The 16,041-nt window shown below is 33.3% G+C and overlaps 1 protein-coding gene across 1 annotated transcript in view; it reads left to right on the top strand.

The window, feature by feature from the left end:
* VIRMA (vir like m6A methyltransferase associated) overlaps positions 1–16,041 on the top strand; it is an 82,579-nt gene that overhangs the window by 28,019 nt on the left and 38,519 nt on the right. Inside the window, exons 2-7 of the mRNA XM_044668431.1 lie at positions 637–752; positions 8,356–8,442; positions 10,481–10,529; positions 13,545–13,713; positions 14,782–14,910; positions 15,486–15,815. Of these exons, the coding sequence (XP_044524366.1) occupies positions 637–752; positions 8,356–8,442; positions 10,481–10,529; positions 13,545–13,713; positions 14,782–14,910; positions 15,486–15,815 (880 nt within the window). The remainder of the gene's footprint in view (positions 1–636; positions 753–8,355; positions 8,443–10,480; positions 10,530–13,544; positions 13,714–14,781; positions 14,911–15,485; positions 15,816–16,041) is intronic.

Genomic DNA, 16,041 nt, shown 5'->3' with positions numbered 1-16,041 from the left:
CCCCCCCCCCCTTCTAATGATAGGCAAATCATGAAAAGTGACAGCTCAGAATTATCTCTGAAAGAAAAAAGAACTAAATAGTTATGTGTTGGTTGTAAAGCATGAAATGATCTTTAAAGTCTTTCCTAGCTGTAAACTGGATAAAACTATAATTATCTACTTGGTATATTATTTTTGACCAATTTTTATTAGTTATTTTAAATTTTTATTATTAATTTTTTTTTTAGAGATTAGTTTCTCTTTACTTTTCAGCATCCTGATGGCCTCTTCTTTTGGGTGTGGGAGCTACTTACCATCAGCTGGTATACATGTTTAGGGAATTAATTCTACTTTTAATTTAAGCAAAATATCATGAAAGTAAACATACTAGGAAAAAAGTTAATCTTTGATTATTCAAGTTAACAGTGGGAAATAAAGACAGGAATAAATTTCTTCAATAGTTTAGAGAGATATGACTTCTAGTTTAGGTTTTGAAGTAGTAATATAGCATTCTACTAAAAGTATGAAAAATATTTTTCACTTATGAAATATATTTTAGCATTAAAGAACTTTGAAATGCTTTATTGTGAAGGTAAAAACTCAGATGTTTTTAAAAAGACTTGAATAAACTTGACCAGTCTTGTTTTTTATTTTTAGCAGAGTTCCCATATAGATGTGGTTCGTTTTCCGTGTGTGGTTTATATTAATGAAGTCCGTGTCATTCCACCAGGAGTAAGAGCGCATAGTAGTCTGCCTGATAATAGAGCATATGGGTAAGTCAACTTTGCATGCAAATGAAAGATTTGCCCTATTTGAAGGATTGATATATCTTAAGAGAATGCATTCTTCTATTCATTTAACAGTTATTAGGCATCTACTGTATGCCAGACACTAGCAATGCAAAAGCATAGATGAAATACTCCTTGCTCCATAGCAGCTTATATGTAATAGGCAGGAAACAACTTGATTACAGAGAAGTAAATACAACATATTAAGAGTAATTTTTAGGGGGTGAGGAGGAGGGAGGATGCCTCTAACAAGTTAAGGGATCAGTTAAATCTGTTGTTGGAGGTGGTATTTGAACTGAACCTTGAAAGAAATAAGATAGTAAGTGCTTTCAGTGAATGAGGAATGACATGTACAAAAGCACTGGGAATGTCCTATATGAAAAACTACAAGTAGACTGGCTTGGCTGGATTGTAGAGTATATAATGAAGAGTTATATGCAGTAAGACTGGAAAGAGAGACCATGCCTGGATTTTGAAGAACATTAAATGCTAAAGAGAGGAGGTTATACTTTAACCTAAAGGCAATAGGGGATTATTGAAAATTCCTGAGTGTGAGAATGACATAATCAGACCTGAGCTTTAGGAATATTAATTTGGCAGAAGGAAGCCTATATTTGTCCATGTGGTACTTAATACATTTTCTTTAATAAATAACTTAAGATTGATGATCTGTCTTCAAATAGAAAAACAACTCAAAGAATATCGTTATTGGTTTTTTAGCACTGTCAATCCATATTTCTTGCTTCAAGGAATGCATATATGCCTATAAATTAACTTTTGTAAAATAAATACAATATAGTAAGTTAAATCTTCAGATTTTAGCATGGTTGTATTTGACTTAAGTAGTAGACTATATGTAAAGTTTTTATTTTTTATTTGATGTTGCTTTTTAAAAGTATAAAAATGCTAGCTATTATTATAACAGAATAGCTTGTATGTTACTTGCATCTAGAATGATTCAGTGGATCTTCATAAAGCTGCAGGCACTGAACTGTTTGTACCTTAGTAAGCCAAAGGCTTGCTGCATCCTACTTCCAGAAATCATGCAGAAGGATGATGCCATATAATTACTTGACACGTAGTAGACACTCAAGTAGGTACTTACTAATTCCATAGACTTACTTGTTCAGGTTAAGTTAAAAATAACAAAAAACAAAAAGTAGACCAGGTATGTAGATAAACAATAAGTTAGAAACACATTAAACAAACAAATTTAATTTCAGTCAGAACTCTTATTAAAAGCCTATGTTTAACACCAGGCTAGGGATTTTTAAAATTGAAAAACTATTTAAAAGTTCAGCAATAACATGTTAATTCAAATAATTCTAAATACATTTTTCTATTTTAAAAATGATTGGTGCTTTTTTATGTCCAGGCTTCAGAAAGAGACCACCTTTGATGAATTCATAGATTAAAATATTTGCATAATTTTACTCAATAATACAGACTCTAGAAATGAATTTTAAAGTACTTATTCATTTTAAGTACGCAGTAACAGATCTTTGCTTATATAAATGATAAATTCTCATGTCAGAACAGCAGAGATACTATATGTGTATATACATTTTATGTTTATTTTGTTAAATTTCAATTCATGTAAAATGTTTTTATCATTCATCTAAAATGTTTACTTATTCTAATTTTCTCCCTCCTCTTTTCTTACCCTCCTAGAAGGCAATATGATATGGATTATACATGTTAAGTCATGTAAAACTTATTTCTATATTATCCATCTTGCAAAAGAAAACAAAAAACCAAGACAAAATAAAGTAAAAGAAGTATGCTTCAATCTGTAACCAGAGTTCATTAGTTTTCTCTCTTCATTGGGGGCATCTAGATGGCTCAGTGGATAGAGAGCCAGACCTAGAGACAAGAAGTCATGGGTTCAAAAATGGCCTCAGTCATTTTCTAGCTGTGTGACCCTGGGCAAGTCACTTAACCCCCATTGCCTAGCCCTATCTGCTCTTCTGCCTTAGAATCAATATATAGATTCTAAGACAAAAGGTAAAAATGAAAAAAAAATGAATTTTCAACATATAGGACCATTATTATCCTAAAGCATCAGTTCTCAAAATTGATATAGGGGCACCTGGAACTGGAAAACTCAAAGGAAATATGATATAGTTCTTTTCCCCAAGAAGCTCATAATTTTGTTGGGATTAAAAAGTAATTTGAGTTTTTAATCTGGTAAGAAATCGTCATTACAGTGCTTTGATGCTTTTGTCATGGCACAAGTGGTTCTGGGTTCTCTCTGCCACCGAAGTGTAAAGTGCTAGGTTTTAAAGGGCCTGTGAGTCTTTGAGACTGGAAGACCAGCCTTAGAGAGCTTATTGCCAGAAGGTTGGCTTCTTGATGGTGAATTATTTTGATAATATTTCATAAATGCCATCTAGACAAATGGAGTCATAAATCTCTGATATACAGAAGAATCTTACAAACTAGAACAACAAAACTTATAAGACTTGAAATGGATCAGTTGGATAGGGTGCATTTGCCCTTGTTATAGCATGACATTCTTACTTTTAAAAATTCCTTTTATTATATTTTTTCCCAATTACAAGTAGATACAATTTTTAATCATTGTTTTCTTACACTTTGTTCTCTCCCTTCTTTTCACTCTTTTCCCTACCTTGAGACAGCACTTAATATGATATAGGCTATACATGTACTATCATGTAATACATATTTCCATGTTCTTCATGTTATGAAAGAAGGCATATCACTTAACAAGAGAAAAATCTCATTAAGGCAATAAAGTGAAAAATGGAATGCTTCAATCTGCATTCAGATTCCATCAGTTCCTTAGATGGCATTGGATAGCTTTTTTTCATCAACCCTTGGTGTTGTCCTGGATCCTTGCAGTGCTGATAATAGTTGTCATTCACAGTTGATCATACAATTGCTGTTACTGTGTAAACATTCTTCTGGTTCTGCTCACTTCACTTTGCACAACTTCATGTCAGTCTTTCCAGGAGCCTGACTCGTTTTTATTTGGATTTGAAACGTAAAGCTTTTTAGTGTGAAAATACAGGGGGGCAAAAGGGAAAGTTATGTAAATATAGTACTCAGCTTTCCAAAGAAGTTACTCTTTTGTGTATTTCTGATGCTAAGTATATTATAATCTATTAAAAACTTCTATCATTGTTCTGTACTCACCTGATGTTACGATTAAAATCCTCTGGAGATTGTATAGCAATTTGTAATTATTTATTAGTAGTTAAATGAGAGGGAATATGAATATGAATAAAAAAGTAGCTGCTCAAGGAAGAGTCTGTAGCCCAACAGAGCCAAGAGCTGAAAAGCCCTTCCTTCTTCTTCTCCTCAGTCCCCTCTCTATTAAATCACTCCTTCTGGGTCTCTCTGGTTGGATAGACTGGACCTCAGTCTGAGTCAGAGCCCAGTCCTCGAAAGTCCAGGAGCCAACCTTTTCCAGGATGCCAAGGAGCCATATGAGGCCTCTGGATTCCTCTCGTAATATGCATGTCAAGCCATCTTACTTTAATTCGCCATACTTTCTGAGTGGATTCTAGCCCTGAGCTTTGTGATTGTTACGCTTGAATACAGTGTTTGTCTTGTGGGAGCAGAGGATGTCACCGGTGTCGGTGAGCAGTTGTATTTATTTTTAAAATTTAAGCTAAAAAATCTATACATGCATATATAAAGATTTGTTAATTTAAAAAATTGTTTTTTAAACCCTTACCTTCTGTCTTAGCCTAGGACCTCCCATCTCTGGGCCTAGCTCTCAATCCACTGAGCCACCTAGTTGCCCCTTATTTGTTAGTTTTTTTTAAAAACAGTTTTAAATGTGATTTTTATAATAGTGGTATATAACAATATAATTTAAATATTTTAAAGGATAAAATGCAGTATACAAAGGCAAAGTATGTTAGCTTTCCAATTAAGCATTTATATAGGTAAATCTTAATTATATAAATTTGGAGATTAGGATAGGGGAGTATATGACCTATATAATATCATTGATTTGAGGAAACCCTCACAGCCAATACTGATCCCCTGATTTGCAATTTAAAATCTTTTAGAACTACCTTTGGATATTGAGAAGTTAAATAACTCGACCAGAGTTATACAATCAGTATATTTCAGAAACTGAATATAAAGCTATACATTTTATTTTTTTACAGGTTGTAACCATAGATTTTTTTAATTCATTAATAATCATCACTGTTAAGTAAAGTACTGAATTGTGATGTGTATGTTTGCCAAAAATATTAGTCACTGTTGTAAAGGAGTCCATATCTGCGCTACATTATATAAATGGTGAGGTTCTCCAGGGTCTCCTGTTTGAAGATCAAATTTTGATTGCATTAAGACCCCAAAATATTATAGGACCTCTGTCCATGGCTTCTCAAAGAGATTGCCTTAATGAGCCACACATGAAAAAAAATGGATGGAAGAATGACTGCTCAGACGGTGGCATGCAGTTCAATGGTACATAAATACGTATATTTTAGAATCTTTGAGATCTCATTTAGGTCTAGAACTGAAATGATTTCAGAGTAGCTCTGTTGTAACTTCTTGACTTCTTTGATTGTCTGAGCAAGCTGATTTGCATTTGGATAATGCAGTGTTTTCAATTCATATTAGTCCCTGACACACAAATGTAATTTTTTTAAGCTATAGGATTCACTTAATGTTACTGTTTAGCTATGAATTACAGAACATGATTTTTGAAGAATCTGAATTGCAGGTGAATCAAAGGTCAGTGGAAAGATTCATGGTGGGTATAGGTAGGCTATAGCTAATTATCATGACAACTTCTGCTCAAGAAGCTTTGTAAAATATGATATTAAGGAAGTTTCTGATCAGAAAAAGAGGTGTTCTATTCTTCAGTGTAATCTCAGCTTTCCTTACCACTTGTCCTGGTGTGGTTTGCACCAGAGGTGACTTCCAAAGGCTATTGCTGTCTTCCCAAATGGCAGGCAGGACCTATGTTTCACTGCTGTTTTTCTCTTGGTACTCTGGAAAAAAAAAAAAAAAGAGAGAGAGAGAATCCAGTTCTTCAGAACTGAGAATAACCCTTTAACTCACTGTGTCTCCCCCCCTATAAATAAATAAATAAAATAAATCTTCATGAAATTGATAGGTTATCAAACAAGAATATAAACATGTGATTTATTTTAAGTAAGTTCTTTATTTTAGGCTTGAGCAAGTTTATTTAAAGATAATATTTAAGTATAATACTATTATAATTCATGTTGATAGTATTATGTTTCTAATGCAGATTTTTAACCTTAACTATGTAAAAAAAAAAAAAGATACTGGTAGACTCTCTTGGGCAAAGATTTGGTTTTATTGTGAGCGGTGAAATTATAGGGCTAGAGGTCTGCAGGTTTCTCTCCTAGTCCAAAACCTGACACCTTGAATTGCAAAATACATACCCTTTAATAGTTTCATGTCTCTCCCCAACCCCCTTTCTTTCAGAGAAATCCCTAATTCCCAAAACATGTTTCCAAGACTATTTCTGGACCTCCTGGTCTCTGTGACCTTTAGATGACTTTTTGGCCCCTATAACTTATGAGAATATAAAGTACATTATAAAATGAATTCACACAGTAACTTATAAGTATGATAACATACATACTTAAAATTAACAATACACATATTTGAAATTATAAATCAGGTATTGCTCTGGGACTACATTCTTAATCTGGTTATCTATATTCTTACTACATATCACATAGTTAATATGATAGTAAAATAAAGAGATTCTTAAGCTAATACAAATGAGGGACTATTTAATTAAATTTCCTTCTTACAACTATACATATTTACAAAGAAAATTTATAAGACTTGGGAATTAACCCTGACACAATTTTAGCCAATGCTTTTATTGAGAAATTAGGGCCTAGACATTGTGATTCCTAAATAATTATCTTTTGTGAGGTGTTGGAAAAGTTCAGATTAAATTGTAATTTCAGCATAAAACCTAGTATACAGTTAACCATCAGTTGAGGTTAATGGAATGAACATTAGCTTGAATAATTGAACGCAATGACTAATCTAAATTTGTTTTTTATTTGGCTTTGGAGTATTTTGTGTCCCCCCTCCCCCAAGTGCTGTCCCATATAAAATAAATAGTATTTTTTAAATACCAAAAAAGGGGGAAAAATCCAGTATATCTGACTAATAAGTCAAAAAAAGTATGAAAATATGTATTCTGTATAATACTTTTGGATCTCCCATCTCTGTAAGAGGATGAGGTAGAATTTTTTTTTCCATATTTAGCTCCTTATTTAGCACCTCTATATGTGTATTTTTGCAATACTCACTTTTGATTTTGATTTTTTGTCGTTCTTTGCATTTGTATTACTGTAGTCCTTGTGTATATTGTTTTCTTGTGGCTACTTATTTCATTGATCTGTTTATATAGATTGTTCCTTTCTCTGTTTCCATTACGTTTGTCATTTCTTATAGCACAGTGATAACCAATTGCATTCACATACCATGATTTCTTAGCCATTCCAATCAGTGGGGCTCTACTTGGTTTCCAGATCTTTGCTATTACAAAAAAATGCTATAAATATTTTGGTGAATATGGATACTTTCTTTTCAGTAAAGGTATAAACTTAGTATAAACATATAAGGGTATAAGCTTAGTAATGGGATCTCTGGGTCTATGGGAAATGAGCATTTTAGTCACATAATTCCAAATTGCTTTCTAAAATGGTTGTACTGATTCACAGCCCCACCTTGGTGATGCACTATTGTGCCCATTTTCCAACTCCTCCTACATTGACTATACCAGTGATTCCCAAAGTGGGCGCCCCTGCCCCCTGGTGGGTGCTGCAGCGATTCAGGGGGGTAGTTATGGCCACAGGTGCATTTATATTTCCTATTAATTGCTATTAAAATAAAAAAAATTTAATTTCCAGGGGGCTAAGTAGGCCAAAAACGTTTGGGAACCACTGGACTATACCTATCTTTTGTCATCTTTGCTAGTTTTCAGGTTGTGAAGTGAAACAGATTGTTTTGATTTCCATTTCTCTTTTTGTTTGTTTGGAACATTGTTTAATATTGATTTTTACTTTCAACTGCTTTTATCTTTTTATCAGTCTGATATTTACAATTAACTTACTATTCCAGAAGAGTCTGTATATTATATCACCTTATTTATGATTAAAAATTATTCTGGTAATTATTACAGTGGGCGATCAGATAACTAAAGGTACTTATGTATTAAATTATTCAATACAATAGTTAAATGCTTTTCTTTAAATCTTTGGAAGAAATATTTATTATTCCATTACTTAATAGCAAAAACTTAACTTTGTGTAGTGTTCTTAGATTTTCCGAGTTCATTCTTTTTTATAGGTAGTTTGGGTTTTATCCTCATTTAATACATGAGGAAATTGAATTTCAGAGATGTTGTGACCTATATGAACTTCACAACTATTGTGTTCCATTAGGGATTTTGTCTAAGTTCAGTACTGTTCTACGGCACCAGGTTACCTTTATCTCATTATTTCAGATTGATATTTTAAAAAAAAGATGCCATGCTACTCTGTATGTAGTTGTATTTTGAAAAATTTCATCTTTGTTTTAATCTCATCTCTTACTTTGTTTCTAGGGAAACATCTCCACATACATTTCAGTTAGACTTTTTCTTCAACAATGTAAGCAAACCAAGTGCTCCTGTTTTTGATAGGTTGGGAAGGTATGTATTTATCAAGTTAGAGATTAATGGTTTCTTGCACAGCACTATTGGTCCATTTTCATTCATTAAAAAACAGTGTGGTGGCAGGTAGGTGGCTCAGTGGATAGAGCACCAGGCCTGGATATGGGAGGTCCTGGGTTCAAATATGATTTTAGATATTTCCTAGCTGTGTGACCCTGGGCAAGTCTCTTAACCCCATTTGCTTACCATGGCCCTTCTGTATTAGAGTTGTTCCTGAGACACAAAATAAGGGTCCCCCTCTCCCCAAACCAAAACAATGTGGATGTGTATTTCTTTGTTCTAAATTGTTGTGACATTAATTACCTTTAACTGAAGAAATTTTAGTTTCTGAAAGGAGATAATTGAGTTTAACTTTCTTAGACCAGTTTTTTAAAGTACAATTTAAAAATACATATAAAAATTTTGTTATATTTTGTGTTCTATTGTGGAAAGTCAGTCATCCATAAATATCATTTATAATTTGACCATGAATATTGTTTTTTATCCAGAAAATAATCTTTATGTGATCAGATAAATATTTTATGACATGGTAGTAACTAAAAATTTGTCAGAATTTTTTCAGTTATTTGATAACAAAATATTAAGCTCTCCAACTTCTCCCTTCTCTTTTAGTTATATCCTTACGAGAAGAATTGTTTTAATTTCCTTTATGGGAAACCTTTAATAAGCTAGATTAAAAAAAAACCCTTACTTTCTGCATTAGTATCAATTCTTTTAAAACCCCTCTTACATTCTGTCATAGAATCAATACTGTGTATTGGTTCCAATGCAGAAGAGTGATAAGGGCTAGGCAGTTGGGGTTAAAGGACTGGCCTAGGGTCACAAAGCTAGGAAGGGTCTGAGGCCAGATTTCAATCCAGGTCCTTCAAACTCTAGGCCTGTAGCTTTATCTACTATGCTATAAACTAGATTTAAAAAAATTGAGTTCCTTAAACTGTACTACATTCTGATATTCTGAATAAAATAGGTAATAAAAATTATCTAATTGAGTTAATCAGTTGGAAGAAAGCATTTAAAAAATAGTAATGATTTTTGCAATAGAAAAAAGTTTCTAAATCTGAGCTTTATGGATTCTCAGGATATCTATAGGTAGATTTCAAGGGGACGTGATGGTGATGGTTGTGCTCTCTGTGAACTTCTAGGGGAAAAAAAATTACATTTTTATTTTCACTGACCTCTTATTGTAGTATTTCCTTCAATTAAAAATATAGGCAACAAATCACAGTAATAGCAGTCTGACCCATGATTTTGTTAGCAATAGAAATCATAGATGTTTTTATGTTAAGTTATAGTTGTTCCAGAAATCTAGAAATATCACTTATGGTCATCACTAGTTTGAAATGATTATAGTTATTAAGACTCCATTGTGATTAATAATAGATCTCATGTGATTAATCTATCACAGTGTTCTGGCTTACAGATCTTTATGTTTCACTAGACTCCTAAAGGATTCCAGACCTCAGGAGCATCTATTTTCAAAAAAAAGAAGCTGTTAGAATGAGAGAGGGCATAGAGAAATTTCTCTAATGTGAGAGTTTACCATTTAAGTATACTGGAAATAAAGTATCTTTTCAGTTTCATGCATTTTTTTTATTGACTTATCTTTTTTGTACTATTGTAGTCTGCTTAGGTTTAAAACTAGCAGAGATGAATTTGCAGTGTTTGAAAAGTTAAAAAATGTTTTGAACTCTTAAGACATTTAGTAGAATATTAATGCAGGATGAAAATAACTAATTTCTGTTTTCCAAAATCCTTGTTCTTGAAACCTGTTAAGATAATGTTTTTCTTGTTTTGATCCTAGTGTCAATTTGAGAAAATATAAATTGTGTATTTTACATTTAGTACTTAGCATCTTGAAGAGTTTTTGATAAGAAACAAAAATATTTCTATGTGTTAATTATGTACTATATGGAATAATACTAATTACTGTCATTGCTAATTGTTATGGTAACAGCTTTTGAATATTCTATGAACGGTATTGCATGAGCTTATGTTTTCATTTTTATTCTTTTTGTAGCCTGGACTATGATGAAAACACATCTATCATCTTTAGACCTAATTCAAAGGTAAAGTGAAAGCCGTCTTTTCATTTTTACATTCCATCTACCTTTTGCATTTTTGATTGGTTCCAAGTTTTCTTCTTGAATACTAAAATTGAATGTAGAAACCATTAATTATGGAATACCTATTTGGCCAGATCACATATTGCTCAGCAAGGGATCACATACCTCTTCTGACTACTTTTGGACCCAGAAGTGATTTTTAAGTATGGAAGGAACATTATAACATAGTTCTGTTCTGGCCTGTTCTACTTTCTCTAGTAAATAGGTAGCCTAGTGTCTTTTCCTTCTTTTCTTCTGTTTAGGTGGGCAGGCAAGTGAATCACTGTGAGACATATTGTTTTGCAACATATTTTTGTGTGGCTTACTTAATGTTATTTTGTGAAAAGTGAATATTTTGATATTTTCTTCCAGCATATCAGGATGAGTTAATATTCCCATTTTTTCAAAATGGAAAGTAGTTTCTGGCAGCATTTCATCCAAATATTATGGAGTGAAAAGGAAATTGAAATAAGTGTTTAGTATGATCATTTTTTTTAACCTGAAAAACTTTAATTAATTAATTAATTTAGAGTATTTTCCCCATGGTTACATGATTCCTGTTCTTTTCCTCTCTTCTCTTTACCCTTCTCCCATAGCCAACAAGCAATTTCACTGGGTTTTACATGTGTCATTGATCATGACCTATTTCCATATTATTAATATTTGCATTAGGTTGATTGCTTAGAGGCTACATCTCCAAATATGATTAGTCTTCTAAACCCTTTCAGGGTAGGGTAGAGGGAGGAGCAATAGAAGAACTCTATAATGTTGGAAGGACCTATTTGTGTGTTTTTACCCATAGAACTTAATCTTTAGTACATTTTTGAATTTTAGAGATTGGTTTTTTTATGCCTCTTTGATCTCCCACTCAAATAGTTAATGTAATAGGCACTGTTAATTATTTCTTCCTTCGAAGAGGTGTTGGGTCATTCATTCAGTATTCCTATTCTTTCAAAACTACTCTGGTCTTTATATTTACATCTTAGTGGTAGACATGATAAATCCTGTTTTGTCATTTGAGGAAATTATTTCATTCCTTAGGAATTTTGTCTCTAAAATGGGTCTCAGTGCCAGTTAGTATTTCATTGGTTCTGTAGCATTGTAGAATACAAAAAATAATAAAGTTGAGTCAGGGTCTGAATATGGTTCTGCTACTAATTTTTCATGAGATATTTGGAGAGTCAGCCATAAAGATTCTATTTTTTTAAATAGAGACAATATTTGCCCTGTCTACTTTAGGTGATTGTTATGAGTAAAAAATAGATGAAAAGTCCAGAAGTCTTTTGAAAAAATATAAAATGTTATCTAAGTGCAAAATCCGATTATTTCTCAAACAATGAGTAATAGAGTGATATAAAGGCATTGTTCTATTGAGATGAAAGTTTCCATTTAAATTTTTGGTGAGACTTAAAGATCAGCCTGTCTCATTTACTAGAAAACTGGCCTCTGGGTGAATTATTTATTTTTTAGCGATAGCAACTTTTGAATACTTTGTGGTTGCATTATGTCATTGGAGGAAGATCCTATAAGGACAGCTAAGGATTTTTCAGTATCAGGAAGCTTAGGTAATAGCTTATGATTTGGGGTGCATTTTGAGTGTAGGGAACTCTTCATCTATAATAATTGTTAATTATAATAATCATTAAATTAATAGAGCAGGACAGAGAAAGAAAAGACCTTTTACCATATGTGGATGACTATTCCCTTATCAAACCTCCACCAGTCTCTGGAGTGGTTCCCAACAATTTTATTTCTGAAAATCCTAGCCAAAGTGACCTCCTTCCTTCTCTGACCTAAACTTATGCTTTCAGTATGTCTTATTTCAGAGTCCTTCTTATTTGGCAGACTCTAACCTCAGTCCATATCAGAGACTGGGTCTTATAGACACCAGGAGACATGTAGGACATGAGGCAAACATCTTTGGGGTGCCAGGGAGCCAGGAGGTCTTTGCCTTCCCCCAAAGTGCATCCTTGATGTATAATTGTCTGCTTTTGTTCTTAATTCAATCAAATGGTGGAGTTCAAAGAATGGGTTATTTTAAAACTTTCTTTTTAAAATCCAAGACTGATCTTTGGGTACCAAGGGAAAGAAAAGAGGTGCAGGCTAGTGTTAAATTCTCACAATCTGCTGATTCTTTGTAATAAATTCTGTAAGGAAATGGGGACAGTTTATGCTTTCGTGATCCTCATTGTAATCTATATTTGTTATGGTCTCCTACAGATCTTTTTTTTTTTCTTTTTTTAATTTTTAAACTGTTACCTTCTGTCTTAGAATCAAAACTATGTATTGATTCTAAGGCAGAAGAGTGGTAAGGGGTAGGCTAGTGGTAAGGGGGTCAAGTGACAGGGTCACACAGCTAGGAAGTGTCTGAGGCCAGATTTGAACCCAGGACCTCTCATCTCTGGGCCTGGCTCTCAATTCACTGAGCCACCCAGCTGTCCCCCTCCTATAGATCTTTTTTTTTTTTTTTTTTAAACCCTTGTACTTCGGTGTATTGTCTCATAGGTGGAAGATTGGTAAGGGTGGGCAATGGGGGTCAAGTAACTTGCCCAGGGTCACACAGCTGGGAAGTGGCTGAGGCCAGGTTTGAACCTAGGACCTCCTGTCTCTAGGCCTGACTCTCACTCCACTGAGCTACCCAGCTGCCCCTCCTATAGATCTTTATAATTTCCCCACTTCACCTCTGTTCTCTAGAGCTTTCTTGGGGTCTGTGAAGATGAGTTCTTTAGAGAATGGAGATGGAATTTTGGGGGAATTTAAGGATATTGGACACATAGGTACCTCCAATAGTTGTGACACTTAACTACCTGGAGAAATAGCCTTAACTATTCCAATTTTGTTTAATTTTGATCTTTGAATTCTCAATGTATTTTGAATAATGATTTTAGTTAAAACCTAGAAGTGTTTGTAATCTCGACTTAGCTCTAGGCATATTAAAGTTTTAATTCAACTTTCTCCCCTTTGCTCCTTAAAAATCAGGTAAATACTGATGGCTTGGTCCTAAGAGGCTGGTATAATTGTCTGACACTAGCAATCTATGGCTCAGTTGATAGAGTGATAAGTCATGATAGAGATTCTCCTCCACCACCACCTCCACCTCCACCACCTCCCCAACAACAGCCAAATGTAAAAAGAACTCCAAAACATGGTAAGTATTTTAGAATTTCCTGGAAACAGTGAAATCTACATGAATAGTTTTATGTTTTTTGCAATCAAAAATTTTTCCTACATTTGAACTTGGCATCAGACTTCAGTTGTCCATTGTTCTCAGCTGAGCTTTCTTTTTTGCACAGGCATGTTGTTAGATAGACCTTTTTAATTTGTCTTAATATTCTTTAAAAGAGCATGGTTTAAAAAAATCTGCTAGAACTTATTTCAAGAAGTAAATTTGATAAAAATACAATACACTATAAAACTAGAGCCTACTAGTAAAGATATAAAAGACTAGGGAATGGATTTCATATAAAGTCCTGAAAGACCCAATCAAATCAAATTTTTCAAATTAATACATAAAATCTATTTTAAACAGTTTAAATATTGCTGAAACACACTATTGATGGAACAAATTTCCTACTCTCTTATGGTCTAATATTGTCATTAAGTAAAAGACAGGAAAATTGGGAACTCCTGATTATTAGCTTCTTATCTTTATAGATAATGGAGTTGATGGCCAGAGAACGTTCTCTCTCTTTTCCTGGTACTATAGTTACTGTAAGGTTTATACGATAGGATATTAAGGGCATATCATATAATTATAATGGACTTCAGTGTGAAACTATGATTTGCTTTACCAAAATTTACTTAATAGTAAACTTTTTAGGAACACATTTCATAAGTCAAATGTATATTTCTGTTTTGATCCTTATGTGATGTTAAAGTTTATATTGAGTGTACTTGAGGGGTCACTTAATTCCTCAGACAAGATTAGCACTATGTTTTTATCAGTGTCCATATGTGCCTTTCTAAAGTCTTGGTTTCTAGAATTATAGATTAATTAAGAAAAATATTTTGAGCCATGAAGGAAATTTTTATCATCTTGGTCATTTTGGTAGATTAAAAGTTCAAATATTCAGACTTTTTGGTCAATTATTATATTCAAATGAGAGAATGTATATAGTATGCTTTGCAAACCCCAAAGTGCTATATAAATTTATTACTTCATTATTATCATTTTACTACTTTACATGAGAGAACTTTTTTCTTAACAAAAATATAGCCGATAGTGAGAAAGAAGAGCAATTTAATGGAAGCCCTCCAAGACCACAGCCCCGAGGACCTAGGACTCCTCCAGGCCCCCCTCCACCTGATGATGATGATGATGATGAAGAACCATTACCAGTACCAGGTACAAGTAGAATCAAGATTACTTCATTTTTCAGTTTTCTGATTAGGACCAACAAACATACAATATAAGTGGAAAAAACTACAATATTACCGTGTAGTTGAAGATAAAACTATTTTCATGGAAAAAAAACCTACAGTAAGGCATCCTTAGAGCATAATAAAAATATTATTTTCAGTGTCTTATAAGTAGGGAATGCTAGATGGCTCAGTGGATAGAGAGCCAGCCCTGGAGATGGGAAATCCTGTTTTCAAATCTGACCCCAGATACTTCCTTTTTGTGTGACCCTAGTCAAGTAATTGAATCCCAATTGCCTAGCCATTACCACTCTTCTGCCTTCGAACCGATACCTTGTATTGATTCTAACATAAAACAATGGCTCAAAAAAACTAACAGTATAACATATTTTTGTAATATTTACTGGGAAAATATATTTTAACAATCTCTGATATCCATTGACTATTCTCTAGTTATTAATGAGTCAGGTGTTAGGAAATTTTTGCTAAAACAAATAATTATTTTCTTTCATGTTATCTAAAATGTTAAGATTGTTATCTTCATAAAAATTTAATTTTCAGTGGTTGGTGAAAAAGAAGATGATGCTCCTCAACGAGAAGATTACTTTGAGCCCATTTCACCTGATCGGACTTCTGTTCATCAGGAAGGCCAATATTCAGATGAAGGTGAAGTAGAAGAGGATCAGCACGAAGAAGGGGAAGATGAAGAAGATGATGTAGATGCTGAAGAAGAGGAGGATGAAGATGAGGAAGATGGTCATACAGTAGAAAGTATCCCAGAGGAAGAAGAAGATGAAGAAGAGGAGGAGGAAGAAGGAGAAGAAGAAGAAGGAGAGGAGGACGAGGAAGAAGAAGAAGGGGAAGGAGAAGAAGAAGAAGAAGAAGGTGAAGGTAGGTATTTAGCCAACTAGCAAAATTCCTAAAAAAAATAGTAAGACTTCTAAATTTACGTATAGAAATTTAGGAACAAAAATCATCAGTTTTTAATTTAATGATAAAGTATGACATGGTCTTTCATACAGTGTTTGAGATTCCATTTTGAATGAAGGAATGAAAAAGGATTTATTAACCACTTTTTCTTTGCCATACATTATGTCAAATGGTAGGAATACAAGCA

This window comes from Gracilinanus agilis, chromosome 1 (genome assembly GCF_016433145.1).
Source record: "Gracilinanus agilis isolate LMUSP501 chromosome 1, AgileGrace, whole genome shotgun sequence".
Taxonomy (NCBI): Eukaryota; Metazoa; Chordata; class Mammalia; order Didelphimorphia; family Didelphidae; genus Gracilinanus; species Gracilinanus agilis.
Note: the sequence above shows the minus strand (reverse complement) of the source record. Positions and strands in the feature narration are given on the sequence as shown.